Here is a 20,138-nt window from a genome sequence, read left to right as displayed (position 1 = left end):
TCATCCATCCGCGCCCCCCCCCCCCCTCAGGCACGTCGGCGAGACCGGGCCGTGCACACGCACACACCCCATCCCTCATGCAGCCGTCTTACAGCCGGGACCCCCCCGAACCTGACCCCCACCCCCTCCCCTCCTGGGACCCCCCTCCTCCTCCCCGCTCCTGCGCTCGCGCGGCTGCCCCGCGCTCGCCGCTCGTTAAGATGAAGGCGCGGAGCTCGCCCGTGCTCCCCAAACCACCGTTCGCCACCCGGGGGAGGGAGCCCTTTTTATTGCGGCTGACAGCGCCCCCCCCCCCCCCAACCTAAACCCCCACCCCCACCACCCCCCCCCACCGCGAATCCTCTCCGTCTGGCCAGCTGAAACCGTAATTACGTCTGCCGCTCAGGCGCGGTGCGGAGCCGCGGTCCTATCGACGTTTCCATAAATTATGTACGCGTGTGTAAAAAAAAAAAAATAAAACGCCCGTTTCGCCGGACGAACGCATTACTTACGCGACGCTATCGGCTCTCGCGGAGAGGCGGCCCGTCTCGGGGGGGGGGGGGGGGGGGGGGGGGGGGGGGGGCGTTTAATGAAGATGGGCCCGGGAAACGGCCCGTTTTAAAGCTGCCGGGGAGATATGCCCATTATAACGTAATAAAAAGTGAAGCGGTGTAGCGGGCCGGGCGTGGATTTAAAAGGCCGCGTTTCTGGCCGCGGTCCAGGGAACGCTACCGTACGGCTTGAATATTTAATGCGGAAAACCTGAGGGGATCGTGAAGCATTAACACAGTCAAGGCCATTAAATGCTCCTTACTGTATCTTTTAAAAAAAAGACGGGACAGTAAAAAGCCATTCAGGGGGTGGTTAAGGAGCACTTGCCTCCGCCTGGGTCTTAATCCTCACTTCTCTTTCAGGAGCGCAGGGCAGCAAATGACTCCCGAAACTCAACGTCCCCCCCCTCCCTGCGGAAGCTTTTCCATCGGACTGCGTGGCCGCCGTCCTCGTTCCAACTATCATAAGCCCTCGCGAAAACAAAGGGTGCTGAAGAGGAGCGCGCTGCCAAAGAAATTATTTTCCTTTCTTAATGAAAACAGTGTTTTCATTGAGAAAGTATTTACAATCTTGATCAAAGTAACTTTGGCCCGCGGCCCGGGTCGTGTTACATGTGACCCCGTATTTTCACAGTGTGAAGCAGCCAGCCAGTAATGAACATGTACTGTGCGCATGGAAAATTAGGAACCCCCCCCCCCCCCCAAAACAATTTTTTATTTTCTCCCAATTTGGAAGGAGAACCCGTTTGCCCCATCCCGTCACTGCAGCACGCTCTGTCTCCCTCAGCTTGGGAGAGCGCAGGCTAGTGCGCGTGTCATCTTGAGCGCACGCTGCTGGACCTCTGTTTCTTTGTGCGCTTCTTTCTGCGCTCCACCTGGTGGACAGAGCTGTCATTGCACCTTGTGTGCAGCTGCTGCTGGCGGGCCTCAGGTGCCTAGGTTAACCAGAGGAGTCGCTCTGTCTCTTGCACGATGGAACCATGGAAACCATGCCAACCCGAAACCCTCCCTCGTGACACTATGGCTCAATGTGTGCTGTTCCAGACGGTTGTACAGTCGACCACTGGACAGACAGAATTTTATTCTGGGTGGAAAATCCAGGTTCAGAAAGTAAAAGTCCGCTCCAGTATTTTCTTCCAGTCACCTGGATTTGCTAACAGACTTCAGCAAGGAGGTAGAACTAATTAGTGGAATCAGCTGGTGGAGTTCATGGGTGGAAGAAACACATGGCAGGACTTTTATTGACCCCTGGACTTCCCCCCTCTGACTGGAGGACATTGTTTTTAGCTGTGCAGGAAATGTTTGCCCCATACAGATTTCCTTATGAGTCACAGGGAGTGGGGGCTGGTCATCCTAGCAGCTGTGACTGTAGCAGTCTCCCTTAGACCGGGCTCCTCCCCTTCATGACATTTGTCTGTGCCCTGAGCCGTGGCACAGGACACTGGCATGATCTTCCTCTTCTTCCTCCTCCTCCTCTTCCTCACTATTTTCTCCCAGGATGCCCCATGGAGAGACAGCATGCTTTGTGCCAGAACCACACATCATTAACCGCAGATCTACTGTTTTCCAATTATGGGCAAAATCATCCAAAAACAACGTGTACCGCTCCCTTTTGTATATATTTGTGTATTTATATGTCGCTGTCTTGGCAGCTGGCCACTGACAGAATTCTCCAGAACTGAATCTGTGTTGTGAAGTCATCTGCAAAGTGCTTTGCTCTGCACTCTCTGTTGTCACTGCTCATGTCACATGACACAGTTCTCACTCACCTCCCTACCGACCGTGGCTAGAACGAGCTCGAAGACAGGTTGTGCTGATGTCACATTGTTTTCCCCGCCGTGAGCGAACTTCCCGTAAACAAAACACACTCGCACACTTGAGTCGGTATTTGTTTTTACTTTCGCTGACGGCGTGTATTGAACACGTTTGCTCGCGAGGTAATTAAAGCCGAAGGAAGGCTGAAGCCTGCTCCGTTAGACGCGCGTTTGTTGTTGTACGCAGGTCGTTAGCGGGAACTGTGCTGAGCGCGCGTTTTATTTTGAGGGGAGGCCGTTCGCGTCGCGGTTTTTGAGTTTGCCGACGGAAATTTGACGCGGCTCTCCGGTGTCGAGTTGTGAGCGCGTGCGATAGTTAGCGTCGAGCGCGGCGGTTTCCTCCGCTCTGCTTGTGAGTAGTCAGGACTGGGGCAGATTCAGGGCCTGTTTCTCGTTTGCCTGCCACTGCCCCCCCTCCGGCCCCCCCAAACCAGCCCCCCCCCCACACCCTTTTCCTGTGGCACTGTTCCGATTGCTATCTCTGCGCTAGAGCTGATACCTATTTGCCCGTGTCCAAAGCAGTTAATGTCCGATGGAGAAGGAGCCAAAATTTGGGCCGTGCCAGGACCCCCTTCCCGTTGCACCTCACCTTCCCCGAATGTGGCGGGGTGCCTGTCCTGAATGGTATCGCTCCAAACTAACACTCACCTGCGCGTGCTATCTCTCCTCAAGCACATTTGGCCTGAGGTTTAACTGCTTTTTCTAAGTATGATTGATTGCATGGACCATGGAAATATGTCAGGCCTCATTATTTTATTGGATGCCCTTCATTTGTTGCTGATGTTATGGAATTCTTAATAGAAACGTGCATTTTTCTAGTGTGGCGTAACATATAAAACAAATATGCCCACGTCTGATGTTTCAACAGTTTTCCGTGCTTATTTTTCAGGATTATTGAAATAGTTGTCATAAATCTGTCGTAAATTAATCTTTTATTTACTTGGACTTCATATTTCTGAATTAAAATGTTATTCTTTCTTTTTTTCTTTTCTTTTTTTTACAAAAGCCTTTTCAGGACAGGGTTTGTATAGTTCTCTCATCTGTTTGTATTTGTAGTTCAAAATCCATGATTAAAACAAAAAATCCATAGCGATAGCATCAAGCTCAATAACACTCTAGCGTGCCTAATCTTTTCTCCTTGCAGGTCTGTCGGTCAAACCAGGTGTAAAAGGTCATATAAAAACTTTCACAGCCGTAAGGGCTTCTGGTTTGCATTAAAGCAGTTCAGTAATGACTCCATTGAACCTTGACCCTTGATTTTAGCCTTGTTTAGTGACAAAAAATTTGGCTTTGACAGTAGCTTCATGATATATCGTGCAACATTGGAGTTCCTGAACTCAAGTAACGGAACACGTACGCTACAATCAGGGCCTTGGGTATGAACTCTATGACTTCCCCCCCTAGCTGACTGCAACATGGTGGTCTCTGTGCTTTTGAAGCATGCCGTTGTTACATGTGCTCCACTGATTATTTCACACATGTTTGGGTTAATAGACCCCCCCCTCCACTGAAATGCCTTTCTTTATTGCGTGCACCTGTACTCCCTATACACACGGTTTAAGAACTGTTGGGGTGGCCCCGTCTTTCTTGTGTTTGTGCTTGCGCTGACAAGTGAAGTGTGTCACAAACTAGTGTCACAAACTAGTATGTGCCTACAAACTGACTTTACAAAGAATTTACATAAAGGCAATTAGCAGCTACTCTTAACCTAACCCTAACCCCCCACTTATCTATTTTTTGTCTGGTTCTTTGGGACTGCTTGCCCCTGGTTACACTGTGCAGTGCAGTGTAAGTGGATCCGCTGGATCAGTGGGTGCCGATTGTTCCCCTAATGTCAAAGTTAAGTCAATGTGGGTCAGCCCAAAAATGTAGGGTCTGCATGTTCCAGTTGTCTGGACTCTATAATTCTATTGGATTTCCCTGCACGCCTGCTGGTGCTAAATCTCTCTCAAAGGGCAAAGGAACAGGTGTTCTGCCCCCCTGTTGACTGCCCCTGACCCTGTCGTATCCGATGCCGGCTCTCCTGGTCTGGGTCCACCTGTGGTCGTCCCGCGGTCCGTGGACTTCGGCTCCGATCAATTTCTCCGTCGAACAGCTGCGTTTGCCGGGGAAATATATCCCAGATGCCCCGGCGCCCCTCCCTCCTGGCAGGCCTTACGTTTTATGTACGGCAGTAAGACATCATCGTTAAAACGCCGCGCCGGAATTCTTCTCCAGATTCCGCTGATGATGTCATCACGCACTGTCGCGTTCCCATTCCTCAAGTGAAGGTGGACGCCCCGTAAAACAGAGCGGGTTTTTTAACTGGTGACAATTCTGCTTCCTGACGCAGTTTTTAAAATACGTTCAGCCCGGTGAAACCCCACCTTGCGCGGTATCGCGAGCGAGCAGCGGGGAGCATGCGGGGGAAAGGTCGCGCGGCGGTATGTCACACGCGTACGACCCGCTGGGTATGGGGCGCGAGCGTCGCATGACGAGCTGCCATCGTTTATTTAGGGGTCCGCAGCTGATTATCGGAAGGGAATGTCTTTTTATGGCCGGTTTCCTCTGCCCATGACTTTGACAGAGTGCGCGGTGTCATTCCTGGAGAGGGGTGATGGAGGGCGGTCGGTGGGGGGGGGGGGTGTTGGGGGGGCTTGGGGGGCAGCCAGACAGACGACAGGGACAGCTGACGGCTGATGGGGGGCAGCTGTGTAAACCGGCTCGCCCTTGACAGACAGCAGCCACATGCGCCTTCTCCACGCGACAGCCCCTCACTGTAACACGCACTTCCTGTCCGCTCACTTCCTGCGCGAGTGGCGTCGTACGTTCCCGTGGTGTCAGGGTGCGGGTTTGGAACCTGGTCGGGACGGGACCGGAGCGACGGGACGCCGCCTGCCCTCCAGTTCTGGGGCCGGCGCACAGCTGTCCCGGTTTGGCTCGGGGTCTCGGTGGGAGAGGAGCCATGTATTCGCTCGCATTTTTGTCGTGAGAGCGGAGCGCGTTGTGTGGGCTGATGAAGCCTGGCGTACAGCACACCCCCCCCCCCCCCCAGACCAGACACCAGCTCATCGCTGAGCTATTGCCTAAAACCGCTTCGGTTAACGCCAGTGTCAAATAGGAAAACGATGCGTACGCCATTTTATTTAGACCCTCTCTTACAGAACCCCTCGTACAGGAGGTCTGCATGTCACAACACAGCAAACGTGAGGAGCTCAGCACCTTTCGAGGAGACTTTCTGTGGTCTTTTTCAGTCATTGATATGCAGTGGAGTGTAACATGTGCTGTGTGGAGCTGAGGGGAAGCCGTTATTCCGTCACTGAAACTGTGATACGTACAGTTGCTCACTTTCACAAGTTGAATTGCAGAAGTCTTGTTGGGTGCTTGGAGTTAAACAGGCCTTGTTCTCTCCAGCCACACACGGTAGTATTGCACGCAGTCGTGATTTATATTCTTTCGGTGAGCTACACCGTGCGTGCACGTTAGCGGCTCTGGCGGACATGAACAGTAAGTATGGCTCACTGATGGGGGTGGGGGGGGTGGGGGTGGGGGTTGAGGGGACTCTGTAAAGGTTTCTGACTTCACCCAAGCTGGGTTCCTCACGGTGCCAGTCAGTGTTGTCTCATTTGTGTTAGTTAAACACGCTCGAGCCCCAGGGCTTGTCTGAGCTGGTCTCCCCTGGGCTCCTCTCACACCGCTAAGCCGCCAGCGAGGTGCATCGTGGGAAATTTCGCAGCGGCAGGTGTGCCTGCAGATAGTCAATGTCGCCCCTCCCCCCCTAGTAAATCTGTCCGGTGTCTCAGTTCAGGGGTGCAGCCAGCGCCTCCCCGGGTACTGGTGGAATTCCGACTGGAACCCCCCCCCCCCGTCTCACCGGGGGGAGCCGAAATTAGCCATCTGGTTACGGGGCCGTCCGTCGGCCGGGCGCTTAATCAGCCCGCATTCCCCCCCCCCTAAATAATCCCGTTACCCCAGAAACCGCAGCCGCGTCACCGCGAGGCCTCCGGGAGCAACTGTCTGAAAGGCGATGCCGCGACCCCCCCCCCCCCCCCCCAGACAGCTGGGCGGTCACACTGCGCCGAACCCCGAACCCTGAACCCCGATGGATGTTTCAGACCCTCTGATTGCTCTCATACGGTCGCGCACAAAAATAGCGACGTTTACTCTTTTAATTGCCGGAGTAATTTCAATTCCTCGCCGGCGGCCTGTAAACAAAGAGCTTCTGCCGAATGCAACATTACATTACATTACATTACATTACATTACATCACATTACATCACATTACATTACATCACATTACATTACATTACATTACATTACATTACATTACATCACATCACATTACATTACATTACATTACGTTACATTACAGGCATTTAGCCGACACTCTTAACCACAACTTACACAACTTTTTACATAGCATCTACATTGCATCCATTTATACAGCTGGATATACTGTATACTGAAGCAATGCAGGTTAAGTACCTTGCGTAAGGGTACAACGGCAGTGTCCTACCTGGGAATCGAACCTGTAACCTTTAGGTTTCAAGACCAGTTCTTTACCCGTTATACTATGCTGCCGCCCACGCGATATAATGGCAGATTGATAACTTTTTATTTGGAAAAAAAGTTTGCCATTCCCCCATGCCATGCCTGTGTGCAGATGTACAAGTTCTGCTTTCCATGGAGTGCAGAACATTACACAGAGGGTCCTGCAGGAAAACCTGTGAAAATTACAGGATTCACTCCTTACCATAACATGAGGTCTCAGTTACTTGAGATGTGTAATTACATTCAGGCCTTTGGACATTTTCGGGTTTTTTAATTCCCCAGAAGGCCTCTCGGTTGATGGCAGAGCTAATGCTCCGTCCTTGGAGGGGAGGCATCTCACTTAACCAATCAATGAAATGTTGGCTCCAATTATGCGTGTTGCCTGGAGACAAAGAACTCCAGAGACATTACAGCAGATCCTGCCAGGTCAGTAGTTAACTGCCTAGTCATTGTTAGCCCCATATTCAGAGAATGGGTATGAGTGTTTGAAATGCTCATAATATCTTCATTCAGTCATTCATTGGTTTGGCTATAAATAGCTGTATGAAATGAGTGTATTACCTTATCGAACCTGTGTTTTGTAGTTGTTTCAATGACCATGATGTGCACTTTTGTACGTCGCTTTGGATGAAAGCGTCTGCTAAATGAATGTAATGTAATGTTTGTTTGTTTATTCATTCAGAAAATAAAAGGCGTGTAGTAGAACCATATGCAATGCTGCCTTTTCTGCAGGCTTTCCAACTACTTTATAAGGTTGTTGTAATACAAGCGTTGCTAAGAAACAAATGTCCCATGTATGTAAAAAAAATTTTTTGCTGGAAAATAATATAATTTTCAGTGCCAGGAGATTTATGTATAGCAGTGTGCTTGTAACAAATAAGCCTGCAAAATCTATTTGTACATTTGGGGGGGTTTTTTTCTATGTGTTTTTTTCTCTCCTGAACCAGGGCATTACTTGTAACACTGCTGATGACAATAACAGAGGAATGAAAGAGTTGTTAGGTGACATTGGTGAGAGAGAGGTGAACGTCTCCTCAAAATGGGTGATGTGGGTGCTGGTATTCAAACATCTCGCACGGTTTTTGTAGCAGAACAAGAGCGCAGCCAAAATTTGGGTTTTTCCCCAGCAACGGGAGCTCCAACGTGTGGGGGTTTGCATGCAGGTCATGGATGGCATTTTGGATCTTCCACTGAGGGTCAGTAAGGGATCCCAGGATAGCACCATTGATTTTTCGGGGGGCGGGTAGGAAGGATTTATGGAGATGATATCTGGAGCGTGTTAATTTCGTTGGATATGGAAGTTCTCTCTCCACTCTCTCCACCGGACTCGCCACCTCTGATTGGAGCTCATCCTGTTAAGGTCACAATTCATTCGGAGAGGTAATTAATTGGCCATCGGATTATTTGCAGGACGCATCCCTGGAATTTGGGAAACGTATCTATCTCACGTTATAGTGTTAACCTGGTCAGGCTCATGGTGCCGTAAGGTTAGGAGACTACCAATTATGTGTGGATGGCTAATGGTGCAGCATAACTCTTGTCTGCCCCCCCCCCCCCCAATCAGGGAAGATGTGTGAGCAGGTGTGTGTGTGTGTGTGTGCAGCAGGATCCATTTCTACACTTCCGTGATTTTAAGGAGTCACTGTGACAAGCAGCCAAACCGCAAATATGATACAACATGATGGCATTGAAGAATGTACATATTTTTATGTACATTCTTGTTGATAAATATGTGTCTGTCTGTAGATAAATGTTTTCTTGTCCACAGCTTTGCGTGTCTGGGTGCGTCCCACGAGCGCAGTGAGTTTATCTGTGTGCGTTTGGATCTATAGACAGTGAGTAAGGCTGCACCCCAGTCTCTGGGCCTTTTATGTGTGTACGTCTGTTGTTGCATTTAGACCTGTGTGGGGGACAGGTCTGTGTTTAAGATGGTAACTGTCCCTCTAAACTTGCAGCCTTTTGTGTCCCCTGGGGGTTTGCTGGTGAAGTTTTCAGATGGTCCCCCATTTGCCCGCCCCTCCCCCCGTCTGGAAGATACGTTAGGTCGGCCAGGTCTGCGATCTCCATTGTCTTCAGATCGTGTCTCGTGGCCTTTTATTGCTGACTCCTTAAGGGAGCGTCTGAAATTTATCGCTATTTTTGTGCCGTCTAACGATCTAAAGGTGCCTCTCGCCCAGTGGTCTACTTCACGCTGCTTGTAAAGAGCAGACAGGTCTTGCCAGGATGTCTTAATTCCACCCTGCTGCATATTTCTTAAAATCTGGGCCCAATTCCCTGGGTCCAAGCAGCAGGATCCACTCTGTTCTTTAGTGATGTCATCGAAAGGAGCTCTCCTCCAACTGACCAGCCGTAGCTCAGAAGGTCACGGGCGCTTCAGGTGGTTGGGTCTTCAATCGCAGTCGGCAGAATCATCGGCTGACACGGGTTCCTGAAAAATTGCGCTCAATCACGGAGATTTCGGACACGTGTGCACGCCATGACGATTGCAGGTTTCGGGCTCGAGTGCCTCTTTGATGCATGTGTGTTCCTGGTGCGGCGAAAGGGAGGAGAGACGTGTGGGAAGAGAGCTCGAGAGCCGGGGAGCATTTGTCCGGTGACAGGTGTTGTCGACGAGGCCTTCCGGGCTCGCTCCTTTCGCTCATCGGTCTGCGCTCTCCCTCGCAGGAGTGAGCGAGAAGCGTCGGCACAGGCGCACGCCGCCGGGATTTTCAATTTGACCTTTTTCTGGCATCTGTGAGCCGTGCCTGTTTCACAGATGGGGTCTCTGAAAAGCGCCACAGACTGCGGTGCTCCCTGTCTCCGTAAAACAGGGGTGCACGTCGAAGGCCGACCCTGCTCTTAATTGTTTATTTAGCTCCATCGTGTCTAGATTCGTCGTTTGTATATGCACCAGCTAGAACCACAGACAGGGTGTATGGTAAATATTTTACTCTGCTCAAGTACAGGCGGGAGTCAGCGTGGTTTATAGAAAGCTGTAAGAAAGTACTGACTGGCCCTCCAGACTAACTGGAGTCAGGCACCCCTGCTTTTAAAGCTTTCTCATACTGTACGCTGTGTTTTAGGTAATAGTAGTAAGTAATAAATTCTGAAATTAGTTCGTTTTTTTTTTTAAGTTTGTGTGCAGGGTTATTTTGGGAGGGTTTGAAGATGTGACTGAACTCTTCCTATGAGGAACCTGAGCTGCAGTGGAATGTAAGATGGGGTGGTTGGGGCAGGGTGGGGGGTGAGGGGGTGGGGGTGGGGGGGGTTATGGGGGTCGCGAACCGGGTGACAGTTTGCCCGCCAGTCTGTCAGTCTCGCCGGGGACGTGCGGATGGGATTTCAGTGAAACGGTTTTATTTTGTTTCTCTTTGGTATCGTCTTTCTACCGGCACCCAGTAGCCCGAGCACCTCCGGGTCAGGGTGCGGATGTGGTTTCCCCTCAGGGATGTGAAAACGTCTTTATGAGGTCAGGCAGTCTCTGGTCTTTCTCTTTATTTATTTATTTATTTATTTTTGTTTTTTTGCCATTTGGGTCACATACAATTTGACAGACAGGCCGTATATATATATATATAGCTTGTTCTGTTAGGGGTCGTCTGCAATTTCCTATCCTTGGCCATGGCCCTGCAGACAGGAATTCAAACCTGGCTGTCTGCAGGTCCTCCCTAATGTGGCAGGGAGGCAGAGCTGTGAGATGCCCCCCCCCCCCCCCATTTGTACAAACAAACCCCCATTTTGTGTCCCCATCCAACCCGTGCCAAAAAGCTATTTAAATAAAATATGAAGCAATATGTATTACTCATAAATGTATGTAGAGAAGCAATGTTTTTGGAATATATGAGAACATATATTCACAACAACTGATATTTATTGTATGAAATATTTATGGACGTTGCACAAGACTTTGTGTTTTTTCACGGTACAGGGGAAATGGTGAAGGTATGCGGAATGTACAATTAACTGCCTGCATGGATGGTTTGCCTTTTTCCTGTTTTTTTGTTTTTTTTTGTTGCAGTGGTAGTGTTTTAAGTCTTAATTCATCTGGTCTGATGACAGTTTGCAGTTTGAAACTCAACATTCCCAAGCAAATTTACCACAAAGTCTAGAGTAATTTCTCTTGCCTGTAAACTGTGTGTGTGTGCTGTGGTGGTTCATGGTTTATTTCTGTGTGTGTGTGTGTGTGTGTGTGTGTGTGTGTGTATATATGTGTAGAGTACTGTGCAAAAGTCAGAGACCACCCTTACGCTTCATGTTATTTACTTACTCCAGTAAGTAAAAACAGCCGTTAATTTCCAGTTATTTATTTTCAGTGACAGAAGGCAATGCAGAAAACATATATTTAACATAAAATTACACAAAAACATCTACTACTGTGCACACTATTAAATCTTTCAGTATTTAGTATGTCTACCCTTTGCCTTTATTACAGCTTCCATTTTTTATAGGGAGACCTGCTTTCAGTTTTTCAGAAAAATCTGCAGGGATGTTTTTCCGTGCTTTTTTGTAAGCACCTCCAAAGTTCAGTCTTAGTATTGGTTGTATTTTCTGCTTCTTCTTGATCCAAGTAATCCCAAACACGTTCAGAGATGGTGAGGTCTGGTCAAGCGCTGGCCAGTCCACTGTTCTGAGAACACCAGGAGCTTGATTGTCTTAGCAGTGTACTTGGGCTCATTATCTTGCTGTAGAATGAATTTGCTCCAAATCAAACATTATCCAGATGGCATTGCATGTTATGTTAAGATTTGTTTGCATTTATCAGCATTCATGATGCCTTCAGTCAAAACCAAATCACCAACTCCAGATTTTGTTATACAACCCCAAATCTGTAGTGATCCTTCACCATGCTAAACTAATGGTTGTAGACATAGTTTCAGGAGTCTTTCATACTGCTGTGTACTGCCGTCTTTTACTTCAGAACATCTGAGATTTAGACTCATTGGTCTAAAACCTTTTCTGCTCCATCCTTCCATAGCAAGAAATGGCGAAAAAGAAAACTGTCATCATGGTTACCACAGCAACCAACCCATACATAGGCTGGGAAGAATCCTGTCCTGCCAAGTGTTGACAGCGATGCCGGTTTGTGTTAAGCCGCAGTTGTGTGAAGAGAGGGGGACTGCTGTTCTTTTGAAAGTGACATCATTATCAGGAGCACGTAGGTGTGCTCTCTGCAAGTGATGACTCAAATTACTGTGCTCTTATCTTGGCAATGGATAGCATAGCTGTACTTAAGCAATTAAAAAAGAGCATATGCATGTTTTAAGTATTCAGGGAAGATTAGTCATGAAGCGTTTATAAAAATATCCAACCCACTCCAAGACGATTCCTAGTACTTTCTGCCCTCAAACAATCTATGAATAGTTTTCCAACACCTAAACCATATACTATGCAATTTGTGTACATAGTGCTTGCGGTCACAATATATCTGTGGCATTTCGCAGGCTGATAGTTAGATACTTTTCCCACCGAAAACTTTCCCTGGATGTGATCATTTCAGAGACCAGTCCAAGCCAGTCCCTGGTGGAACTTCCAGCTTGGTTCCAGCCTGGCTTTAAGCTGGCCCAGCTGCTTTCAAGCTGGTTTGGAGATGGTTTGGCCAAGCTGGCAACAAGATGGTTGAGTCAGCAACCATGCTGGCAAGACCATGTCCAGCTGGTGGGCCAGCATGGTTCAGAAAACAGACCATCACCGATGTCCAGATGGTGTCCAGCTGGAGCAGAAGCTGGTCCCAACTAGATTCCATCTTAGACTGGTAGCTGAAATTTCAACCAGAGGTGGCTTTTTAAAAATTTTGTTGAAATGTTAAAAACAAATAGAATTCAGGGAGTCAAAAAGTACTTGTTTTTTTGCACAGTTAAAACTACCAGGTTTTAACTGTGCAAAAAAATGGTTTTAGACCAGTCTAAGTGTGTGCACACGCATGTGTAAACTAAACTGATGAATGAACATGTTTCCAGCGTGCAGATGACTAGACTCTGAACTGCCTCTTGGGAACTGAATGATCCTTATTACTGTTAAATATTAGTGAGGCACACCACCCCCCCCTACCCACCCCCCACCCCCGAACAACTACAGTAACACATGTTTTACAGATGTGCGGTATCTGTTTTGGCAATCTGTCTGACCCCGTCGAGCCTGCTCTCCGTCGCCGCGCAGGACGCACATCTGGAGTACGGCACACCTGGGGCTGGGTACAGCACGTGGGGAGTGGCACAGGCTCGGAATCACGATACGCCATCTTGTCTGCCCCAGCTCCCACGCTACAGTATAACAGAGCCACGACTCAGTCTCTCAGCCCTGCGGTACTGACCTATGCTGCTGATCCCGAACCTCCTCGGTTTAACAGGGACGAGGGCACCGTGCTGTAACTTCTCGTTTCTCATACGTCCATTGTCATGGTGCGGACGGCGGGCTTCCTGTCTTTGTCCTGAGACGTCTCTGACGGACAGCTTCACACGTCCCGAGTCTTCCTCGCGTGCCGCGAGACGCTTGGAGGACTCTGCTGTTGCGTGCTGTAAACATGGCCTTCACACGCCTACCAGGGACAGCAGCTGTGAGTGTGACTAAACCAAAACCCCCTGGTCCCGCGGTGTGAGTTCACCACAGCGGAATGTGACTCGCCTTCGCCAAAACACTCAAAACACACCACTCTGTGGTTGGATACCAAACCCCCCCCCCCCCCTTTTTTATTTTATTGAGCCCGGAGCCCGTGTTATTTGTGTCTCTGGCCTTGGCAGTGCGTGACATCAGCCACTGGCTGCCACATGTCACTCAGCCAGGGAGGCAGAGAACACTCCGGTGGACCGAACCCAGAACCAGAACCAAGGCTGGCCTCATTAGTGCAGCTCGAAAAAAAAACAAAAAAAAAAACACCTGTGGTGTGATGTCATAGCCATCCATCAACATCTTGGGAAAAATACAATCTGACGAAAGATATATTCTGCCTGACTGGTTAGAGGGCACCTCGGGTTTTCCGCTGAGACAGAATTTAAATCCAGAGAAAAGTTTTGTTTGGATACACGTTCTCCCTGGCCTCACTCAGGGGTAGGTGGAGCGTACCATGTCAGGTCCAGGGGTGCTCAACATGGCGATTAGAGTATTTATTTAACCCTTTATGGTGTGAGATCACAAATATGTGATTAGAACATTCTAAAATGAACATTCTAATGCTGATGTAACGATCATCACTGGTAACAGAAGACAGTGGAGTTCTAGAACACTGACATTCAAAAAAACGTACTCTTCGAAGGGTTGAACATGCCCCATCCCTGGACCCATTTCAGCAGGTCATTTAGAGGTCAGCTACTCCTGACTCAACCTACCGGCTGTTCATAATGGATCACTAATTTTTTCCTGCCTGCATGTAATTTGTTATGAGGGGCTATTTTGGAAGCTTGATTAAAAAAACTAACATGTCAAACTGAGGGAGATAATTATGCATGATTAAGCTGCTGCTAGACAATAATTTCTGCAATTATTACTGCTTTTTCAGTAATGCAAAAAACACAGAGAAAATCCAGGGCTTTTTAATGCCACAAAATCATGTGTATCTTTGTGGTTTAGCAGTCTGCACTCCACTAAATTGCCTAATGCTTATAATGAATCAGTCCCCCAGATTAGGACCATCACTTTGGTTTTGTCACTGCCAATGCCCCTGGGCTTTTACTGTTCAAATAATTCTTGACTGTTTTTGAGAGACCCTATTTCAAGCCCCCGATTCAGCATGGATGCATTTGCATAATTTCCTGTTTTGGTTGTTAAAGTCCTGGTGCCTTTTGACAGAAAACATGCCTGCTCATACGCAGGTGGAAAATCCAGGTTCCACTCACCTGGACTTGCTAATTAGCACAATACTTCAGCCAGGAGACAGAAGTTCATACCTTCTGACCCCTGGACTTACCAGCTCTGCTCCTACAGCAGTACCAAATGACCTGTGACTACGTGGCCTCCCTTCATCGTCGCCATGGCGCCCTGGCACTCCCTTCCCTGATGACGTCATCGTCGCCCCGCCCCGCACTCCCCGAGAGGGCTGGCGCCGTCACGGCACCCTGGCACGGGACAAGGCCGGTCACGGTGCGGGTGCGGGCGAGGGCGGGCCGAGGGCGCGGGGGTGTTTTTGGGGAAGGAGGCGATGCGTGAGAGGAGGCCGCCATGCAGCCATTGGCCGGAGGCGCGTCTGCACGCATGCTGGGCATGCACCAGTGGGCAGAAAGACGAAACTTCACGCAGCGAGGGGGGGGGGGTGTTCCCAGCCAACTCTCGTTCTGCCCTTTTCTACCCAGAAGGCACTGAGGCGGAGGGAGGGCTGCGGTCTGCGGCGCTCGGCTCGGCCGCATCTGCCCGTCGGCTGCTCCTCTGTCTCAGCCAATGAGAAGCCCTTTCATCCTGAAAGCCACATTAGGCACGAGTTAGGCGTAATCCCCTCCTCAAACTGAAATCAAAACAGTTTGTTCTGAAAGACGGAGGGGAATGAAGTTTCAATTATCTCGAAAGGGTGTTGAACTTCAGCCATAGCGCGCTTGGAAACTACACAGAATGACGTCTCTCCCTCCCTCCCTCTCTCTCTCTCTTTCTCTCTCTCTCTCTCTCTGTAGAGTGCATGAACTGCACTGGCTATACCGGCATGAATGACAGACTGAGCCTCATTGAGTCGAAGGTAAGTCTTGCGCTGCACAAGTTCAGTTGGTCAGAGAATATTGAAATGTACTGTCTGTTCACACCAATGTTTCTTGAAAGACGTAACCAAGCGACAAACCTCATCTCACCCCACCTTCCACATGACACTGGAGGGGAATATAAATAGCTTAACCACAGAGGGCAGAGAGTGCTGTAGTTTGTCCAAAAAAAACAGCATAAAGCCAGGTTGCACAGTAAGAATTTACTCAAAAGACAAGCCTTTTTTTCTGTACGGTTAGGCCAGGATACTTTTGAGGATTCTGTCAGAGGGCTGCACAGAAATACATTCATCGCTGCCAGTTGAAAAAGTGATATGTAGGATTTTTTAATTTATTTTTTGAAGTAAAAAGGCAGTAACTCTACACATTCAGAAGATTCTAAGGTTACAGCAGACTGCCTTCATCAGTAACCATGAATGGAGTCTGTGGGTTCCTTTGATATGCGTCCCTGTGTAACCCAAAGGGCTGAAATTAGAGCCTAATCCGTTACTGTGTGTGCAAATGTAATGAGAGGCCTGGCTGAGCTCTTTTCGGCTGATGAGGACGTCCCCCTTTTCCTCTCGGACCGGTCCCGTTCTAGCGCTCCTGCTGTTCTCGTTCTCGTCCCAGATTTTGTTGCTGGAAGCCGCAGGCCCGCCCCCTCCGTCGCTCCCCGTCCTGCCGGAGAGGTCGACGGACAACGAGGTGGACTCGCCCAAACCCACCCCCATCGGCCCCCCGGCCATCGGCCTACCGGGTGAGTCGGAGAGGGTCAAAGGTCAATGTTTATTCTGCTGGTAGGGACCGTGGCTTCTTCACCGTGCAGAATGTGAGCCCCACCTGTCTGAATGTGGCGCATTAAGTTTTCCTGCCTACCAGGTGAGTCAGAGGGTTCAAAGGTCAATGTTTATTAAGAGTGCATTACGTTTCCCTGACTGAAGCGTTTTCTGTACTGTTATTTGCCTGCTCTTCATAAGCTGATGTAAGCAAGAAGTTGTCATTTCTTTCAAAACTGCTAGCATTGTGCCCACTCATGCTGAGCCAAGCACAGCATGGACTACCTATTAGCTGTACGCTAACGGTCCATCGTCTCTGTAGTTCTTGGCCTCTCAGCATTTTGGGAAAAGGCAGTGCAGCTAATGGACGACGAGGCGAGAGACAGGGAGGGAAAGATGAGAAGGAGCTGTTCAGAGAAGGCAGAAACGTTGGTGACTCGTCCTGCTGCCGTTGACTGCTGCTGTTCTGATTTGCGAAGTACTGGCATCTCGACAGCCATTGCTAACCGTGGCCTAGTAGGTGCTAGCTTGGTGGGTAGTGTGTATATATATATTTCCTTGTACCAGATCCCACTTTTGCCACATTGCATGCGCAGCAATGTAATCGCTTGGTCCGAGCGACGCTGAGCTCGCAGCACAGTGGCCATGTTAGGACACACCGCCCGTTCAGTAACTGCCGCTCTAAAGCCCCTCCCCAGCCGCGTCCTCGCTGTAGCGCGGCTCCTCCGGGACGACCACCCGCGGACGTTCTCCCGAACCGCTCTCTCACGGCCCGAGCCTCCCGATTGGGCCGCGGGAGGTTGCCGAAAAGATAATTGAACGCACGCGTCCAGACTCCTGGCCCGAAACAGCGAGCGCTGAGAGACGTCTGCGCGCCGCTGCAGCGCAGTCGTATAAATTAACATCGTTTGCAGGCGCGTGGATTCCCTCGATGAGACGCGGCGTCAAACACGTGTTGCGCATCTGCGCGCTGTGTTTCTCATACGGCTGGGAGGCCCTGTCACTGCCTTGGGCGGCATCCCGCAGCCTCGCTGATCTCTAACAGTAACGAGCGTTTTCTGTTCCCAAGATACATTCAGAGCCGCACGCGCGCCTGTGTGTTTATTATACACTATGTTAATGAACACAAACACATGCGCACACACGCGCGCACGCTGTCTCACACACACACACACTCACACACACAAACAGGACTCAGAGAGAAGGTGTTTCCTCTGGTTCCCTGATATTTGCACTTGCGTTTCCTCTGTGCAAACAAGTTTGTTGTTTGTGTTGCCGTGCGAAAGGTAAGCCGGGAGGAACTTCCGGAAACGAACACCAGGGAAAGCGCTCTGGTGGGTTACACCAGCTGGTTATACCTGGTCTGCTGCAGGTTTTGAGCCACAGGCCATTGCGGCTGATCGATGAGCACTTGCACAGCAGTCCAGAAGCACGGCTGAGTGCACGATCATCCGCTACAGAAGCAGGCGTCACCCACTGGAGCCTGAATAAAAGTCTGATTTGTTTCCTCAGCCGGGGACATCTCCTCGTTAGCGCCTGCTAGCTAATTGAGCATGCCGCTCCTGCAGCACAGCGTGTCCAGCAAGGCCTGTGGCTCAAAACCTGCAGCAGACCAGGTATAACCAGCTGGTGTCCTGATCGATGTGGTCACTTCTGGCACTACGATCCTTACTTCACTCTAGTGTTTCTTTTGCGCCTCTACATCATGAAACCTATGCACTTGTTGTACGTCGCTCTGGATAAGAGCGTCTGCTAAATGCCTATAATGTAATAATGTAATGTAATATATGTATATCCACCCCATATATACCCACCCTAGTACCTCTGCTGGGTTTATTATACAATACAACCCAGAGGGCAGAGGACAGTTCCAGTGGGCTGTTTATTTCTAGCAACACTGTGAAAGTAGTCAGCAAGCTGTTAATTTTCCAAAGAAAATAGTGCCCTTGAACAAAAGCAGACCGTCTCCTCATTTACATTTACATTAAGCCGCTTAGCAGAGGCTTTTACCCACAGTGACATATGGAAGTGGTCAACATGCGGTCAAGTGCACCGCACTGTTAACTCTCCACTCAGTTCAGACACCGTTGCTAGTAGCAACCCAAAGACACAAGTGCAAAATAGGAATGTGAGCAGTCATGCAGTAATATGGATGCGGGCGCTAATGTCTTTTGTTGTGTTTTCCGTGTTCCTCTGCGTCTCACACAAACTACCATTTTTGGTCTGAACCAGAGGACCAATTAGCAGGTGGTTCCGTTCTGAGGGTACCGAGATGACACCCTGAGAGAAATTTATCTTGTTAGGCTGCGTGTGCTTCAACTCTCTCTATATATTTGCCTCAGTTGTTCAAGGAGTTCTGTTTCAGTGTGAACAAATTTTAATGTGTCTTAAGTGGTTTTAATGCAAAGTCTGTTCTGCCAGTTCAAACAGGCTGAACTCTCTAAAGGCGGTTTATACCAGAGGCAGATTTAGGCAAAGCTATGCCTACTCAGCTCTCTTTATTTTCGAGATTTGTTTTCTTTCATTCACTCCCCCTGTTTTTGCTGCGTTGCTTGTTCTCGTTGCTGATGACTGTTCTCCTCGGTGACCTTCTGCCCAATGTGTCTGTTTATGGCAGGTGTTAGGGGGCCCCCAGGGCCAGCCGGGCCCCCTGGGACTCCTGGGTCAGTCGGGCCCCCTGGACCTTCAGGGGAGACGGGCCCCATAGGGAAGCCAGGGCCCATGGGCCCCAGAGGTGAGGCCCCTGACCCCCCCCCCCCCGCCATCGTTCCCCTGACAACCGTCTTCTCCACATCCTGTCTGTTCCATTCCGTCATCTCAACTCTCCAAACATGATGTCACTGCAGAAATACAACAATGCGTCCCTCAGTCAGATCAGAGTTCCTACGTTATTACTGTACATCTGTGCATTGTTAACGTAATAGAAATGTAGGTCAGGATTACATTCGCACCTCTTGCAGTGTGTGCGTGCATGTGTGCATGTATGTGTGTACGTGTGTGTGTGTGCGAGTGTGTGTATTCTCACATCTCTAAGTTTGACCTAACTCGGTGTGTGTGTCTCATACATTTTTAACAACCCCTCTTCCTTTTGAAAGTTATTTTGATGCCGTTTTTTGTTGCCCCTTGTCACAGGGCCACGGGGGGAGACGGGTCTTCCCGGGGAGACGGGCCCACCAGGGCCTCCGGGACCACCAGAGGACGGCTCCACCTTTGCCCTCAGGGGGGATGTGTTCGGACTGACCGCCAGGCAGCAAGCCATGGGTGAGTCCTGCACATCCAGGAAGACTGTGGCTCATCCTGTATCAATTAGCTGATATTGAATCAGTGGTATGGAATTGAAAAAACAGTGCATTTGCTCAGGGAGAGGTTGTTGATGTGAACTTTTACCCCATCAGTTAGCCAACTGATTTTTAAAAAATTTTAAAACTTTGAACAGCTTATTTATTTGTATTTTCGTTTACTCCCCTCATTTGAAATGGCCGGTGAAATCTGATGGACCCTCCCGTCACAGCAGTGTATTCAGTTAATGTAGGAGGGCGTGCACTAGTACTCACAGAAATGCGTCCGCCCGCCGCTTCTGTGCTGGACGGCTCCGCCGTTCACCAGTCGTCCAGAGGAGGCGCTGTTGTGCCACCGCCAATGAGCCAGAGAATAAAATGCCCTTTTAGCTGAACCCTCCCCCCTCTGGCGACTCTGTAGCCGATTGCGTATCACTCCGCCGCATTCCTGGAAGAGTCGGCCCCGGGCCGGTGGAAAGGATTCATCCTTACCCAGATTATATCTGACAGCCTGTTTAAGCCCTCTGTCCGTCTGACTGACTGCTTCTCTTGTTTTCTTGTTGCTGGCGCTCTCCG

At 49.6% G+C, this 20,138-nt stretch overlaps 1 protein-coding gene across 2 annotated transcripts in view; it reads left to right on the top strand.

Annotated features, from left to right (window-relative positions):
- LOC118235249 (collagen alpha-1(XXVI) chain) overlaps positions 1-20,138 on the top strand; it is a 53,987-nt gene that overhangs the window by 21,576 nt on the left and 12,273 nt on the right. For both annotated transcript variants that reach the window (XM_035432399.1, XM_035432398.1), the window contains exons 4-7: positions 15,449-15,510; positions 16,139-16,265; positions 18,902-19,018; positions 19,417-19,545. In XM_035432399.1, coding sequence (XP_035288290.1) covers positions 15,449-15,510; positions 16,139-16,265; positions 18,902-19,018; positions 19,417-19,545 — 435 coding nt within the window. The remainder of the gene's footprint in view (positions 1-15,448; positions 15,511-16,138; positions 16,266-18,901; positions 19,019-19,416; positions 19,546-20,138) is intronic.

The sequence above is a fragment of the Anguilla anguilla genome, chromosome 9, assembly GCF_013347855.1.
Source record: "Anguilla anguilla isolate fAngAng1 chromosome 9, fAngAng1.pri, whole genome shotgun sequence".
Classification (NCBI taxonomy): Eukaryota; Metazoa; Chordata; class Actinopteri; order Anguilliformes; family Anguillidae; genus Anguilla; species Anguilla anguilla.
This window is presented reverse-complemented; position numbering and strand designations above follow the sequence as displayed.